The sequence below is a fragment of the Xiphias gladius genome, chromosome 18 (assembly GCF_016859285.1).
Source record: "Xiphias gladius isolate SHS-SW01 ecotype Sanya breed wild chromosome 18, ASM1685928v1, whole genome shotgun sequence".
Classification (NCBI taxonomy): domain Eukaryota; kingdom Metazoa; phylum Chordata; class Actinopteri; order Istiophoriformes; family Xiphiidae; genus Xiphias; species Xiphias gladius.
Window position 1 is genome coordinate 23607177 of NC_053417.1, and position 11692 is coordinate 23618868.

The 11692-nt window shown below is 39.1% G+C and overlaps 1 protein-coding gene across 4 annotated transcripts; it reads right to left on the reverse strand.

Annotated features, from left to right (window-relative positions):
• Positions 1–1049: 1049 nt before the first annotated feature.
• On the reverse strand, positions 1050–11604 carry LOC120803735 (ras-related protein Rap-1A). 4 transcript variants are annotated; one of them, XM_040152560.1, is made up of 10 exons: positions 11486–11604; positions 9877–10041; positions 8153–8195; positions 7667–7754; positions 6804–6872; positions 6618–6674; positions 6380–6520; positions 5031–5174; positions 3757–3864; positions 1050–1776 (listed from the first exon to the last, which is right to left on the reverse strand). In XM_040152560.1, the coding sequence occupies exons 4-9, from the start codon at positions 7721–7723 to the stop codon at positions 3775–3777; spliced, it is 558 nt and encodes a 185-aa protein (XP_040008494.1). In that variant the 5' UTR covers positions 7724–7754; positions 8153–8195; positions 9877–10041; positions 11486–11604; the 3' UTR covers positions 1050–1776; positions 3757–3774. The 4 variants fall into 4 exon arrangements, with proteins under 4 accessions (XP_040008494.1, XP_040008491.1, XP_040008492.1 ...); XM_040152557.1 differs by lacking the exon at positions 8153–8195 and having other exon boundaries at positions 11486–11603; XM_040152558.1 differs by lacking the exons at positions 8153–8195; positions 11486–11604 and adding an exon at positions 11322–11478.
• Positions 11605–11692: the final 88 nt, after the last annotated feature.

Consider the following 11692-nt stretch of genomic DNA (forward strand, 5'->3'; position numbering starts at 1 on the left):
CGGGAAGTACATCCACAGTCCGACTTGCTTCGGCCTCACTGAAGCAGTTGGGGTTAAGGCTGGACTTCCAACTGGGCAAATCGGGCCACTGCCCAGGATCCCTGAAAGCCCCTGGTTTGCTCCATACCCTTTCTGTCTACATAATTTGCTTAAGCACAACTTTGTTAAAAACTTGTGCCACTGACGTTCAAAATACACTGCAAAGGCTTCTCCATCTTCTGGCCCCAGTCCTGCAGAGGGACCCTGGAGTCATCACATTGGGCTCTTGAGAAACCGGGATGGAGATTTTTCACTATTTTCTGACATTCTATAAACTAAGCGATTAACAGAAAAAATAATCAGCATATTAATTCGATAATGAAAATAGTGTTTAGTTGCAGCTCTGAAAGGCACATAATACAATTGGAACTTTTCACGTCAACATGTCTACAGATATTCAATTTTTAGCTGAACGCTCAAACGCTTTACATTTTATACTGACCGGGATTTTTTGCTGTTATGTTTGGATGTTATCACATTTTAAAGAGGCCTTTTTTTTGTCTCACCATCACTCTGAGGCGGAGCAGCTGAGTGAACCTATTCCACCTTCACTTGCCCAAGTCTAGCATCTGATCAGTTTCTGTTCCGCCTTCTACGGCCTTCACTTCACTTCACTTCCTCGGTGTGTCGGCCGCTGAGAGTCTGGAGTCACGGTTCCCCTTTCTCTGCTCTGAGTCAGCTGAGTTCACTCCTCTGCTATAACTCTCGGGACTTTGGCTCAGGCAGTCATTTCTGCCAACAGGAACACACTCTAGTTACACTTTTAGCTTGCCGAGGCTCTCTTGGAGACATCGATCCTCTCACATATGCGTGTGTCCTACAACAGCGAGACAGGAACTCTAACAGTACGTTCGCGACTTTTGTCTGCTGTGGAGAAAACACGATTAAAAAGAAAGTGGTTTTGTTCGTACCTTGCAGCTTTAGCCCACATACTTTGAGCAAATCAAAGACTTACTAACAATAAAAACAATTAACACTTTCAATAAGAAAAAAAACAAGACCAAAAATAATGAAAATGTACTAAAATTTAATCATTCATAAAAGCTGGAAAATCATCTGTGACAGGGTAACACAAGAAGCAATATTAGAGTTGGTTTAGTACAATATATTTTCAGCCTCAAGACACAAATCGGAACGCACCATTTTCCCCCATCAGTCTATAAAATACTAATTTCCTTAGCTTTATTATGCAAAAATGGAAGAATATATTATGGGAAATATGGAAGGCTTGCAGCTCTCAATATAAAACAAAGTCACTTAGGAAAGATGTTATCTCGTCAGTACACATCCTTGTAAGTAGGATCAAGTAACTTACGGACAATGATGCATCTCCGTATACACCGTTAGTGCGGAAATGTGTGAACATTTCACATGGTTTCTTTTGCAAACGTATCGTCACAATATGCCAAAGACTGATGTTACTTACTAATAAAACATTTTAGTTCCCATATATGGATTTTATGGTCTCTTCTTTTACATTGATATTTCCAAAAGAGAGAGACTTTGAACAAGAAAAAAAAGACAAAAACAGAGTTGTCATCAGGCTGACAATACAAAAAAAAAAAAGAGGCGAATTTCTTTGCCATTCAAAAGCAGAAAAGAGTATTTGAAAGTATGTGCCTTCTCCCGCCATTTTGCAAGTGGTGAAGTATCTCTGTCAGCCTTTTTCAAAACGCTCTGGAGAGGACTTGGAATGCTGGCACGATCCACTGGGAAACAGTTAATCATTACGAGTTTCTGCAAATAAGAAAAAGAAAAAAAAAAGTCAGTACATATCGTCAAAAAATGTGTTTGCATAGCCTTGGATTAGAGCAGAGGTCTCAAACTCAAGGTTGTTCTCTACTAGGTGTGCCACTTGAACACCTGAAATAAACCCAGTGCATTTTAAGCCTTTAATAATTCTTAACTTTAACTTGAGTTAAGTTGAGCAGGTAGGGTACAGTGGGTCTTTAGAGCCTTTTCCATTGAAAACGACGCTATGAGAGCGGGGCAAGCAAACTAAAACACTGAAGTTGCCGTTTGGACAGCTAAACAATGAGCTGAAACTCAGCAGCAAGCCCAATAACACTTACAGAACAAACGGTACTAGATGATCAATGCCCAAGAATGGACAAGCCATATCTGTCTCAGACATCTGTCAATTAACCTGTTATTTACCTTACCAGTGTTTTTGCACATTTTAGCCCCTTCGTACCATTCATACACTTAAAGGATAGGTTCACATTTTTTCTGTCTTAAAAGAGTAATGAGGTGCCCATATGAACATTAAAAACTTTACATCACAAAATCCCTTTCTAATGTGCTTCCATTGTGATGAGGGACAAAAATCCCAGGCTTTGTTCTGTGGTTAAATGTAGCGCAAAGTTTTATCTGAAGCTAACCTGAGACTTAGGCTGACAAATCAAGTGGTTATCTGCCCGAGTCTTTTTTAGTGCAAAAATCCCTCCTGGTGTTTACCCAGACAACATTTCCTTGCTGAGGCATTCTAACAAGTAAGGAATTTTGTACTAAAGAGACATTGTTGTAACTTTGGAAGATCCCCACGAGGACTGTGGATTCTGTCCATCTCTTACACTGGAAGTGCATTAGGAAGGGATCTTTTAACAGCCAGTGTTGACTTAACGAATGATTACGGCAAGCAAAACTTGTTTCGATGTTCATACAGGGATCTGAGTATTGTTTTAGGACAGAATTGAAAAATAGTGAACCGATCATTCTCTCATTCCTTAACCTATTCCTTTATCCTATCAGAGTTTGTTTTTTCTGCCCTCTGCGATTTGAACCTGGTAATCCATCGCAGGGAACGTTACGTCGACTGGAGGGTTTAGGGATAGAGGTGTTGTATGCTGTAAAGTCCCCTGAGGCAATTTGTGATATTGGGCTATATGAATAAAAATAAAATTGACTGTCTGATTTTACTGATGTCAAGGTAGGATTATTAGTGTGTTGCAATGCACTACAGTTTAACATAATAGATGGATTACATACTCAACCGACCTTTAAGTCTCCAGAGGCTGATTTTGATATCAAAGTGAGAAGGCTGTAGGTCAATCATTCGCACTCATAAACATGTAAATTAAAAACACACACACACACACACACACACACACACACATAAAACACTATGATATGCTCTGAGAAACATTGGCTGCTAATGTCAAAAGTCTAGTAGATAAGTGCAGTACATTGTTTGAAGTAAATAGGCCTTAGCGTGCATGGTTCAACTGTACAATTACAGTTACAATGCTCCGACAGCAGGTGGAGCAACAACATTCATTAAAGGCCTACAACTTGACAAATTTGCATAGAACATTATAAACCAACTTTGATCAAATTAAAAGGTGAAGCCGTAAAATGGATTTGCCCACATGTAATTTATGATGACGCTGCTTCTAACTTTATCAGTACATCTTCAAACGGAAGATGGTGCAACCGACTGGCACCACGTTACTAAAAGACAATTGAATTAAACAATTCCCCCCAGCTTTTAAACCCACAGAGATACTTTAGAGTCATTATTTCAAAGACACCAGGGGTACTTTCAGTTCCATTTGCTGAGTTACCCTGTTACTGCAACACACTATTTGCTAGCTTTCTGTCATGATTAAAGAAATTACCTTAATAATTATTGCAATAGATCCCTAAATGTTCAGAGCTCAGTGAGCCGCGGAAGCCCTGCACATGTCTGGAATAAATTTTGTTCTAACAACCACTCACCTGGCCTGGGTGGGCATTTTAGAGCAGTGTGCAACCTGACTTCTTTTTTGTCTTCTCCTTTTCCATCGGCGTTTTTCTGTTGATCTGTCGCACCAGATCATAGAAAATCTACGACAGAGAAAGTTCAGTGGTCTCAACATTTTTTCTGCAGCAACTGCAGAACTAACATCTGCCAGGGAAAAGTCACGGCTGCCATTTTAGCCTCTTCCTCATAAAATGGAAGTGGAGTACATTAAACGTTAATATGAAGAGAGTTGCAGCTCTCAATATAAAACAAAGTCACTTAGGAAAGATGTTATCAATACAAATCCATTTTTGTTGACACACTTAAAGCAGTATGAGACATCCGACATATTACATGGTTTCTTTTTCAAATTATCCAACTCTTTGGTCTCTCCAATCAAGCAACATCTTCAACAATCCGGTCTCTTATGATGATGTATAATCGTATAATTATAATTCTGAACAGAAGCCGATAAGATCACACCACTTATATTCCCAAGAAATAAAATTTGTTAAGCTTTAGTCACTTCAGTAACACATGGCTCATCTGTGGGGAATTATAAGAGCCCTTTTGTAAATCCTCCTTTAGACAGGTGGCTTTTTTTCAGTGGAACATGTGGAAATCTTTACCAACAGAACTTAAAGGGGATCATGACGGGATTAATTTAAATTCAAACTGAGTCTGGAATTATCTGGTGCATGTCATTGAGTTTTACAGTGATTGTATTTTATCATTGTTTCTAAGCTGTTTTGTGCTGTTGAACTGAAAGACTAAAAAAAATGTTTGAAATGTAAATACTAAAACACTAAACAGCACCATCCTCCACTTTAAGGCAGTCTCTTCAGTCTGCTCACTAATTCGTCCGCTCCTGCTGTTTGTTTTTCTGGAAACGGGACTGGACTTCAGGCCAATATCTCCAGACAGCTAGTGTTACCTACTGCACCCAGGAGTAAGGGAGGGACAAAGTAGAATCCCCACACTGTTCAGCTGACCGCGGAGGCTTTGTGATAGCCAGAGGCAGCTAGCCAGCTGGAGTCATCACAGTGCCATAAAATGTGGCGTGTCACACTTCACGAGACTGTCATGACTCATGACGGCTGATGTAGCCAGATATCATCTACGTTACTTTTGTGAAAACTTTTATGAAAATTGTAATAACTCAATTTTCAAGTTCAAATTAACCAAATTAATTTGATTTATCCCCCAACCCTACCCTATAAAAATAAACATTAAATATGTCACAGATGCTTTATGTAGTACTGGAACTTACCTCATTAACATTGATCTTTGATTTAGCTGAAGTCTCTAAAAAGGCACAGTTGTTCCACTGACGGGCCAGATTCTGACCCTGCTCCTTGCCAACCACACGCTCATCCTCCAGGTCACACTTGTTTCCCACCAGAATCATGGGAACCTGATTGATTAATAGAAGCGTCAAACGTTCAACCTTGTTCATGGCAATGTCTTGACTTATACAGCAGTTACACCGCCAAATATAAATCAATCATGTCTAAAATACAAAGTTTTCATCACTTTCATCATTATATAGAGCTTATGTTTTAGCAAAGTGAGACCTTAACCAGGGCACGCAGATCAATCAAGCAACTTGCTATGAATAAAGAAAAGCACGCGCTCAGTGTGCTGTATTTCCTCGCTCTAAATCAAGAGATGAAGAGACCAAGAATGAAAGTGGCAGATAGTATCTAACAAAAGCTCTGACATTTCCACCGTGTCACAATGTTCCTGCCCCCCCTTCGCTCTGCCCTCTCTCCCACAGAGCCGACTCTAATGAGGCAGTGATGAGTCTTGAGAGGTGACACAGGCAGATTATACAGAGAAACACCAAAGGTCATCACTAAAGAGAAACTCACTGACACACACCGAGGTAGTGTCTTATAGCCACTGCAGGGCCGAGTGATTAAAAAAAAAGATAGCAATGTAGTAGTAATATAGTGTTGTTAACATAGTAATATAAAATATAGTGTTAGACGTGTGTAACATAGTGTTAGATGTACTACTTCTATGGCTACTACTCCCATATTAGTTACTGTTGTTATTTCTACTACAGTAGTAATACAAATACTGGTAATATACTGTATAATTGAGGACAAGGTGCAGGTTTATGTTTGTAAAGTGCCTGCTACAATGTGCAACAGTAAGCCAAATAACGTTAAGGATTAGATGTTCCTTTATGGGTTGAGGAAATTCTCCTACTTTTTATGCAAAATAAAACATTTAAAAACACAATCTGAAAATGTGTCGTCACAAAGCTGAAAACAGATCTTTTTTTCATTAACTCATGAAAAGTTGATGTTTTGGACATACATGCTTGACGGTGCAAAGTAATGATATGCAAAGTAAAGTGAAAAAAACAATTTAACTGATGCCAATTTTTAATTTGTTCTAATTCTTCACATTTCAAAAACTTGATTGCCAATCAAGACAGTAGTATTTTAATGTGATACTACTATGATGCCATGTTTCATATTTCCTCTGTGCAACAACAATCACTGTTTAAAAGCACATCATCATTTCTTGACTATAATCACAGAAAGTGTGAATGAGAAAATACACTAGAAAAAAATTTAACTTATATCGTTTTAAAAGTAGAACACTCACATCCTCAGTGTCCTTTACTCGCAGGATCTGCTCCCGGAGGTCCTGTAGGTCATTAAATGTTGACTGCGCTGTAATGGAGTAAACCAAAGCAAAGCCCTGGCCATTCTTCATGTACAGGTCCCTCATAGCCGTGAACTGTTCCTACAGAACGATAACAGACAGACCAGACCATCAGCAGCCTGTTTGCATTTATCTTGTAAGACCCCTTCATTTGAAACCTGTGTCCGACTTGACTTACTGTTCCAGCCGTGTCCAGGATTTCAAGCATGCATTGCTGCCCATCGACCTCGACTTGCTGTTAAAGATAAACAAAAACCAGTAAATTTTTATAAGACAAGTGGAGGAATTTAAATCGTCAATCACGGAGTTACTGAAAAAGTTCACAAAGTCATATTAAATATTTAAAGTGGGTTTCTGAGCTTACCTTTCTGTAAGAGTCTTCTATTGTGGGGTCATACTTCTCAACAAAAATGCCTTGCACAAACTGGACTGTCTGGAATGGACAAATGAAAGAATTGTGAATTGCGAAAATAAGGATTTTCACATCATTTTGGACCTTAAGCAATTCCATATGTATAAAAAAAACAAGTAGTTTTTTTTCACAATAAACTCAGACATTGGCAAGAAGCGCTGTGTCCTGACGTAATCCTTCACATTTTTGTGAGTGGTCCCGCTATGTACCATACAAAATAACACTGGTAGAACAAGATTTTTAGTGAATGGATTCTAACTGAAAGTCTCTCATCATCCCATAGCCATCCGGCAATTCCTCAATTCCTGTCTCCCTGTCATTTCTCTCGCATAATTATTTTCTCTGATAATAAAAATTTTTCACAGTCTTTTTGAGCTCATCATGTGTGACATCTGTAATTCATTGCTACACACACACAGAAAAACATTCACTAGCCTAGCAATATAATAAGGCTACAAATAACCTATAATGCAACACTCTGTAAAAGACCATTGTCACACTGGTACTCGTTCCATTCAAAAAAAACATCTGTTGTAAAGACTGAACACGTAATTGTCTAGTCCTGAAATATAGGACAACCCCCACAACCTAAGTTTCACAAAAAAAAAAAAAATGTTTTATATTAGGGTCAATCAGGTTTAATTTCTCCCCAGAGAGGTATAAAACTCTCAACATAGATGTTTCCATTCATTCAGTTTAGGGACTGCACAAAAATGCTTAGGTGCTGCGCCTGTCTTATAATGGTAGGGAAAACCCTGTAATCAGTATATTGACTTAGTTCGGTGCTGCTGCTGATGGCAGCAGCTGTCACTTACCAGTGCTGATTTTCCAACGCCTCCTGATCCCAGCACCACTAGCTTGTACTCACGCATGGTAGGCAACTTCACTGGACAGCACAAGAGTCTATGAAAGTAAAGAGGAAGGATGATAAAGTGAGACAGAGAGCGGCTGTGTCACTTTCGCTTACAGATAAAAATATAAGCGCCAGCTGAATCTAAACAAGCCTCAACTTTTTCCAAATTAGCCTGTGCCAGGAAAAATATTGGTAAGAAATATTTTAATAACCTGACTGAAATTATCCCATCCCTCATCCATAATTCATTATTACAATATTTCATTTGAGTCAAGGTGTTGATACAAATGTTTAGTGTCAAATCTCTTGAACATTGCTTTTAGACTGACATAAACACGATCAGTAACTCATGGGAAGGCCCGTCTGTTAGTAACTCAATACTTTTTTGCTGCAGGACACAGAAACTCTAGTATCACCCACAATGTATACTGGAAGAAGTAAAACCTACCAACTTAGCTGGTGGCAGTGTGAACGCCTCCGTAGTACAGTATCTACACATATGAAAAAATTGCTGTTGACATCAGCAGAATAACACGTCATTTCTCTGCCAAAAATTAGCTCTCTCCCCCACCCACTATCATGGGACTCCAGTTGTCATGATGTCAGGGTGCTGCCTCTTTTTTATAATTATACTCATACTTAGATTTATATGTAGAGCTTAAAGAAACTATAGCCTGGCTCCTTAACTCCAAGAATGCAGACCAGTTTAATCCAGTACTAACACTGGATAATTAAGTGCATCCATAATAAAAACCTGCAAAATTTGACCCAAAAGACACACTGTGGAGCTGTGGACCCATAAAAGTGCAAAAAATCCTGAAAATGGCAGTGCAGCTGGTAGGTAGGAGTTCCAGTGCCACAAATAACTTAATCCCATTACAAAATGGAGGAAAAAGGCCACAGAGAATGACCCATCATCAACTCCCTCAGCCTGACACAATTTAGACAGTGTATGTGGCCTAGAAAATATTGGCATTGAAAAGAACTTTCACAGGCATGAAAATGTTTAGGATGAAGACAGACATTTTTTCAGACATTTGTCATTCTACAAAAACAGTATATTTTATTTTTGTGTTTGCCTTGCCTCGTAAATGCTAAAAATGTGTGCAACAATAAATGCTGGGAATATCCCCACCTCACATTAATAATAAAAAACCTGTCATTGTTGTGGGTTTACCATGTGACTTTTCAGATTATTTTCTGAGGAAAACTTGAGTAAATCTTCCTAATTTGCTGTGTAGTTAGAGTTGACTGAACAGGAACATGAAATTGGAGAATGTTCCTCACAAAAAGCAGTACAAGATATATGGAGCAGCCAACAGTCACATAACAATACTTTAAACAAATATATACAAAGGGGCACACGTGGTGAAAAGTTTTCAAGCAGTGCTTTCGATGAGCTTTGTTTTAAATGCTATTCTGATATGCAAATGTAATCTTCACTTGATGTACAAATGTCAAAAAAGGGGTGATGCTCAGTAAAAATCTAATTTAAAAACCTTTTCGAATCCACTAATCACACTACATCTGTGGGACCTTTGTCAAATGTTGAGACAAACAATACAAAAACCCCTCTGTCACACTCAACCGGCATTTGCAATTCTAACTACGACGTATGAAGCACCACCAGAAACCCACAGTGTGAGACAGGCACACGAGGCTCTCTACAAAGCGCCATTGTGATAACCCTCCTCTACTCAAGTACAGCATACAAACAGAAAATAGAGATCAGAGGGTGCATGCACGACCATTGCACTGAAATCATTACCATTGCGAGGGAGTGCACTTAGGGGGGTGACGCCAATGTGTACCTGATGCATTTGTTGGCCGGAAAATTTGCGCAAATCATGCTGTGTTTAAAATGTAAATTTATGTGGGTGTCACAAATTTGTGATAAGAAACCCAATCCTTCCACTTGATATGAGCCTGAACATTTCAAGTATCAAACACTCAGAGCTGACACCTTAACCAATCCTATTCATTAATTTTTGCTGGCTTTGCTGATGAAAGTGCCTCCTTGTAGGGGGACTGCAATGCTAACAGCTAAATAACACTTCATGTCACATGCATGATGAAGAAGTAAAAATATAAACAAATGCTTAGTCCAGTTTACAAATGCACAACGCCTTTCATTAGTGTAATGTACAGTGAAACAAGAACTGCTTAACCTACTGTGTACACGGCTGTTGCAGATGACAACTCCCTCTACATCTGGGGAGACGGGGAGGGGGGGACCAGTAGATCCTCAGGTACACTGATGTCAGCGGGCAGGTGCTGAGTGGCGGTTGGGAGCCAGAAAGCAAGGCTTCACCAAACTGTTCAGACAAGAAACTGGCCCTAAATTAAAGCAATGAAACATTCATGTCAGCTCTATGCATAAAACTGGATTATTATACTAAAAAACTCTGTGTAGAAATGAAGACACATGGCAGGCAACTAGAATTATTATTAACACCACCTGCCAAGTTTTACATGTGCTGTGTGCACACTTGCAGGATGAGTTAATGACTTTTTGTTGCTGTGTGGATCTATTGTATCGAGTCAGGAGCTGAGTTGTCACATGTTACATAACAAACTGAACTGTTAACTTATTCCTAGAAAGACCTGTTGCTGATCAACACAGAAACAGTTAAATAAATAAATAAATACATAAATAAATAAATAAATAAATAAATACATACACAGGTTGGTCTTAACTATTACTCACACGGTCAGTAGTTTTTAGCCTGTTATGATTAACAGGGCGACTCAGACTACTCTTCAGTTCAAGTCAACAAATAGCAAGTCTTGTGTCGAAAGGAAAGGGGCAAATGGATTTTAACTTAACCGAAGGACACAAACACACTTCTGGTTGACGTCCGTTTAAAAAATCTATCTTGTATAAGTGCGGGTTTATATGTTACAGAGTAGTGCATCGTTTGCGTCTGGTACATAAAATAAAGATTAACTTCTTTTCGCGACAACTTAAAACGTAGTTGGTTTCGGAAGGAAGGGTGTGGTTATTAGTTTCACAAGGCAGTAGACTGTGACTGTTACATCGTTTAAAATGATCAGCAATAATCATAATCAGCATAAAATTAACATGAATTTCTTCTAAGTTTAAGAGGTGGTAGCAAAAAGTAGCTTGATTAAGACTAATCTTGACAACTCTAACCTTAGCATTCAGCTATCAGCAATGTTTGGTCAATGCTAGCTAACGTTATTGGGTGTTAGCCTGGAAAAGAAACGGCGACCTGGGAACAGACAGGCTGCTAAGTTAATTAACGTTAACTCGGCAGAGGGGGAAAAGGCTCAGCTCACAGTTTAACGTTGCTTCTTATCTGACAAACATTAAACTCCATTCTAAGTTGCCGTAACTGTTTAGCGAACACCCGGAGCTAATAAGTTAGCTAGCCAGTTAGCATCAGGCTGAACTCTCAAATAATTTTTTTTTAAATTTCTTCTGACTTTTAAGCTTTAAGCATTTTTAGCATGTTGATAACCTGCTACACATCTGAAGGAAAATGAGGCAAAACAGGGTATTAAATTAGTTGAACCACAAACGGAGTTTTTCGTTAGTTAGTCATTAGCTGACGTTAGCTACTCATATAGCCTAAAAGCTAAGCTATTTCACCCACAAGAATAATTCAGCAAACACTGGAGCCAGACGTCGTTTTGGTGTCTCGTCGGAGGCACATAAATGTTCAGAGACTAATATTTAAACCAATGAAGTCACAGGCCGGACGATTTGCCACCACATTGGTAATTTTACAGAGAGGTAAAGCTTGAGGAAGACACTCACCGCGTTCCGCTGTGTGTGCGCTAAATCACACTGTGAATGTACGGAAGGGTCGGGACAGCGGCCGGTGATTGGGTGAGGCTCAGCCTATCACAGCCAAACAGGTGAGGGTACAAATTAACCTCACTCTCTCGTTCTTATCTCCAACTGTTTTTATTACAGCTGTGTCAGGTATACAGTCCTGTCCAAACGTTTTAGGGCATAGCGATA

Coding starts and splice junctions, on each gene's coding strand:
- LOC120803735 (XM_040152560.1), bottom strand. CDS start 7,723: ATGCGTGAGTACAAGCTAGTGGTGCTGGGATCAGGAGGCGTTGGAAAA. Junction 6,675..6,803: donor TAGAAGACTCTTACAGAAAG/GTAAGCTCAGAA, acceptor TATCTTTAACAG/CAAGTCGAGGTCGATGGGCA. Junction 3,865..5,030: donor CAAAGATCAATGTTAATGAG/GTAAGTTCCAGT, acceptor TCTCTGTCGTAG/ATTTTCTATGATCTGGTGCG.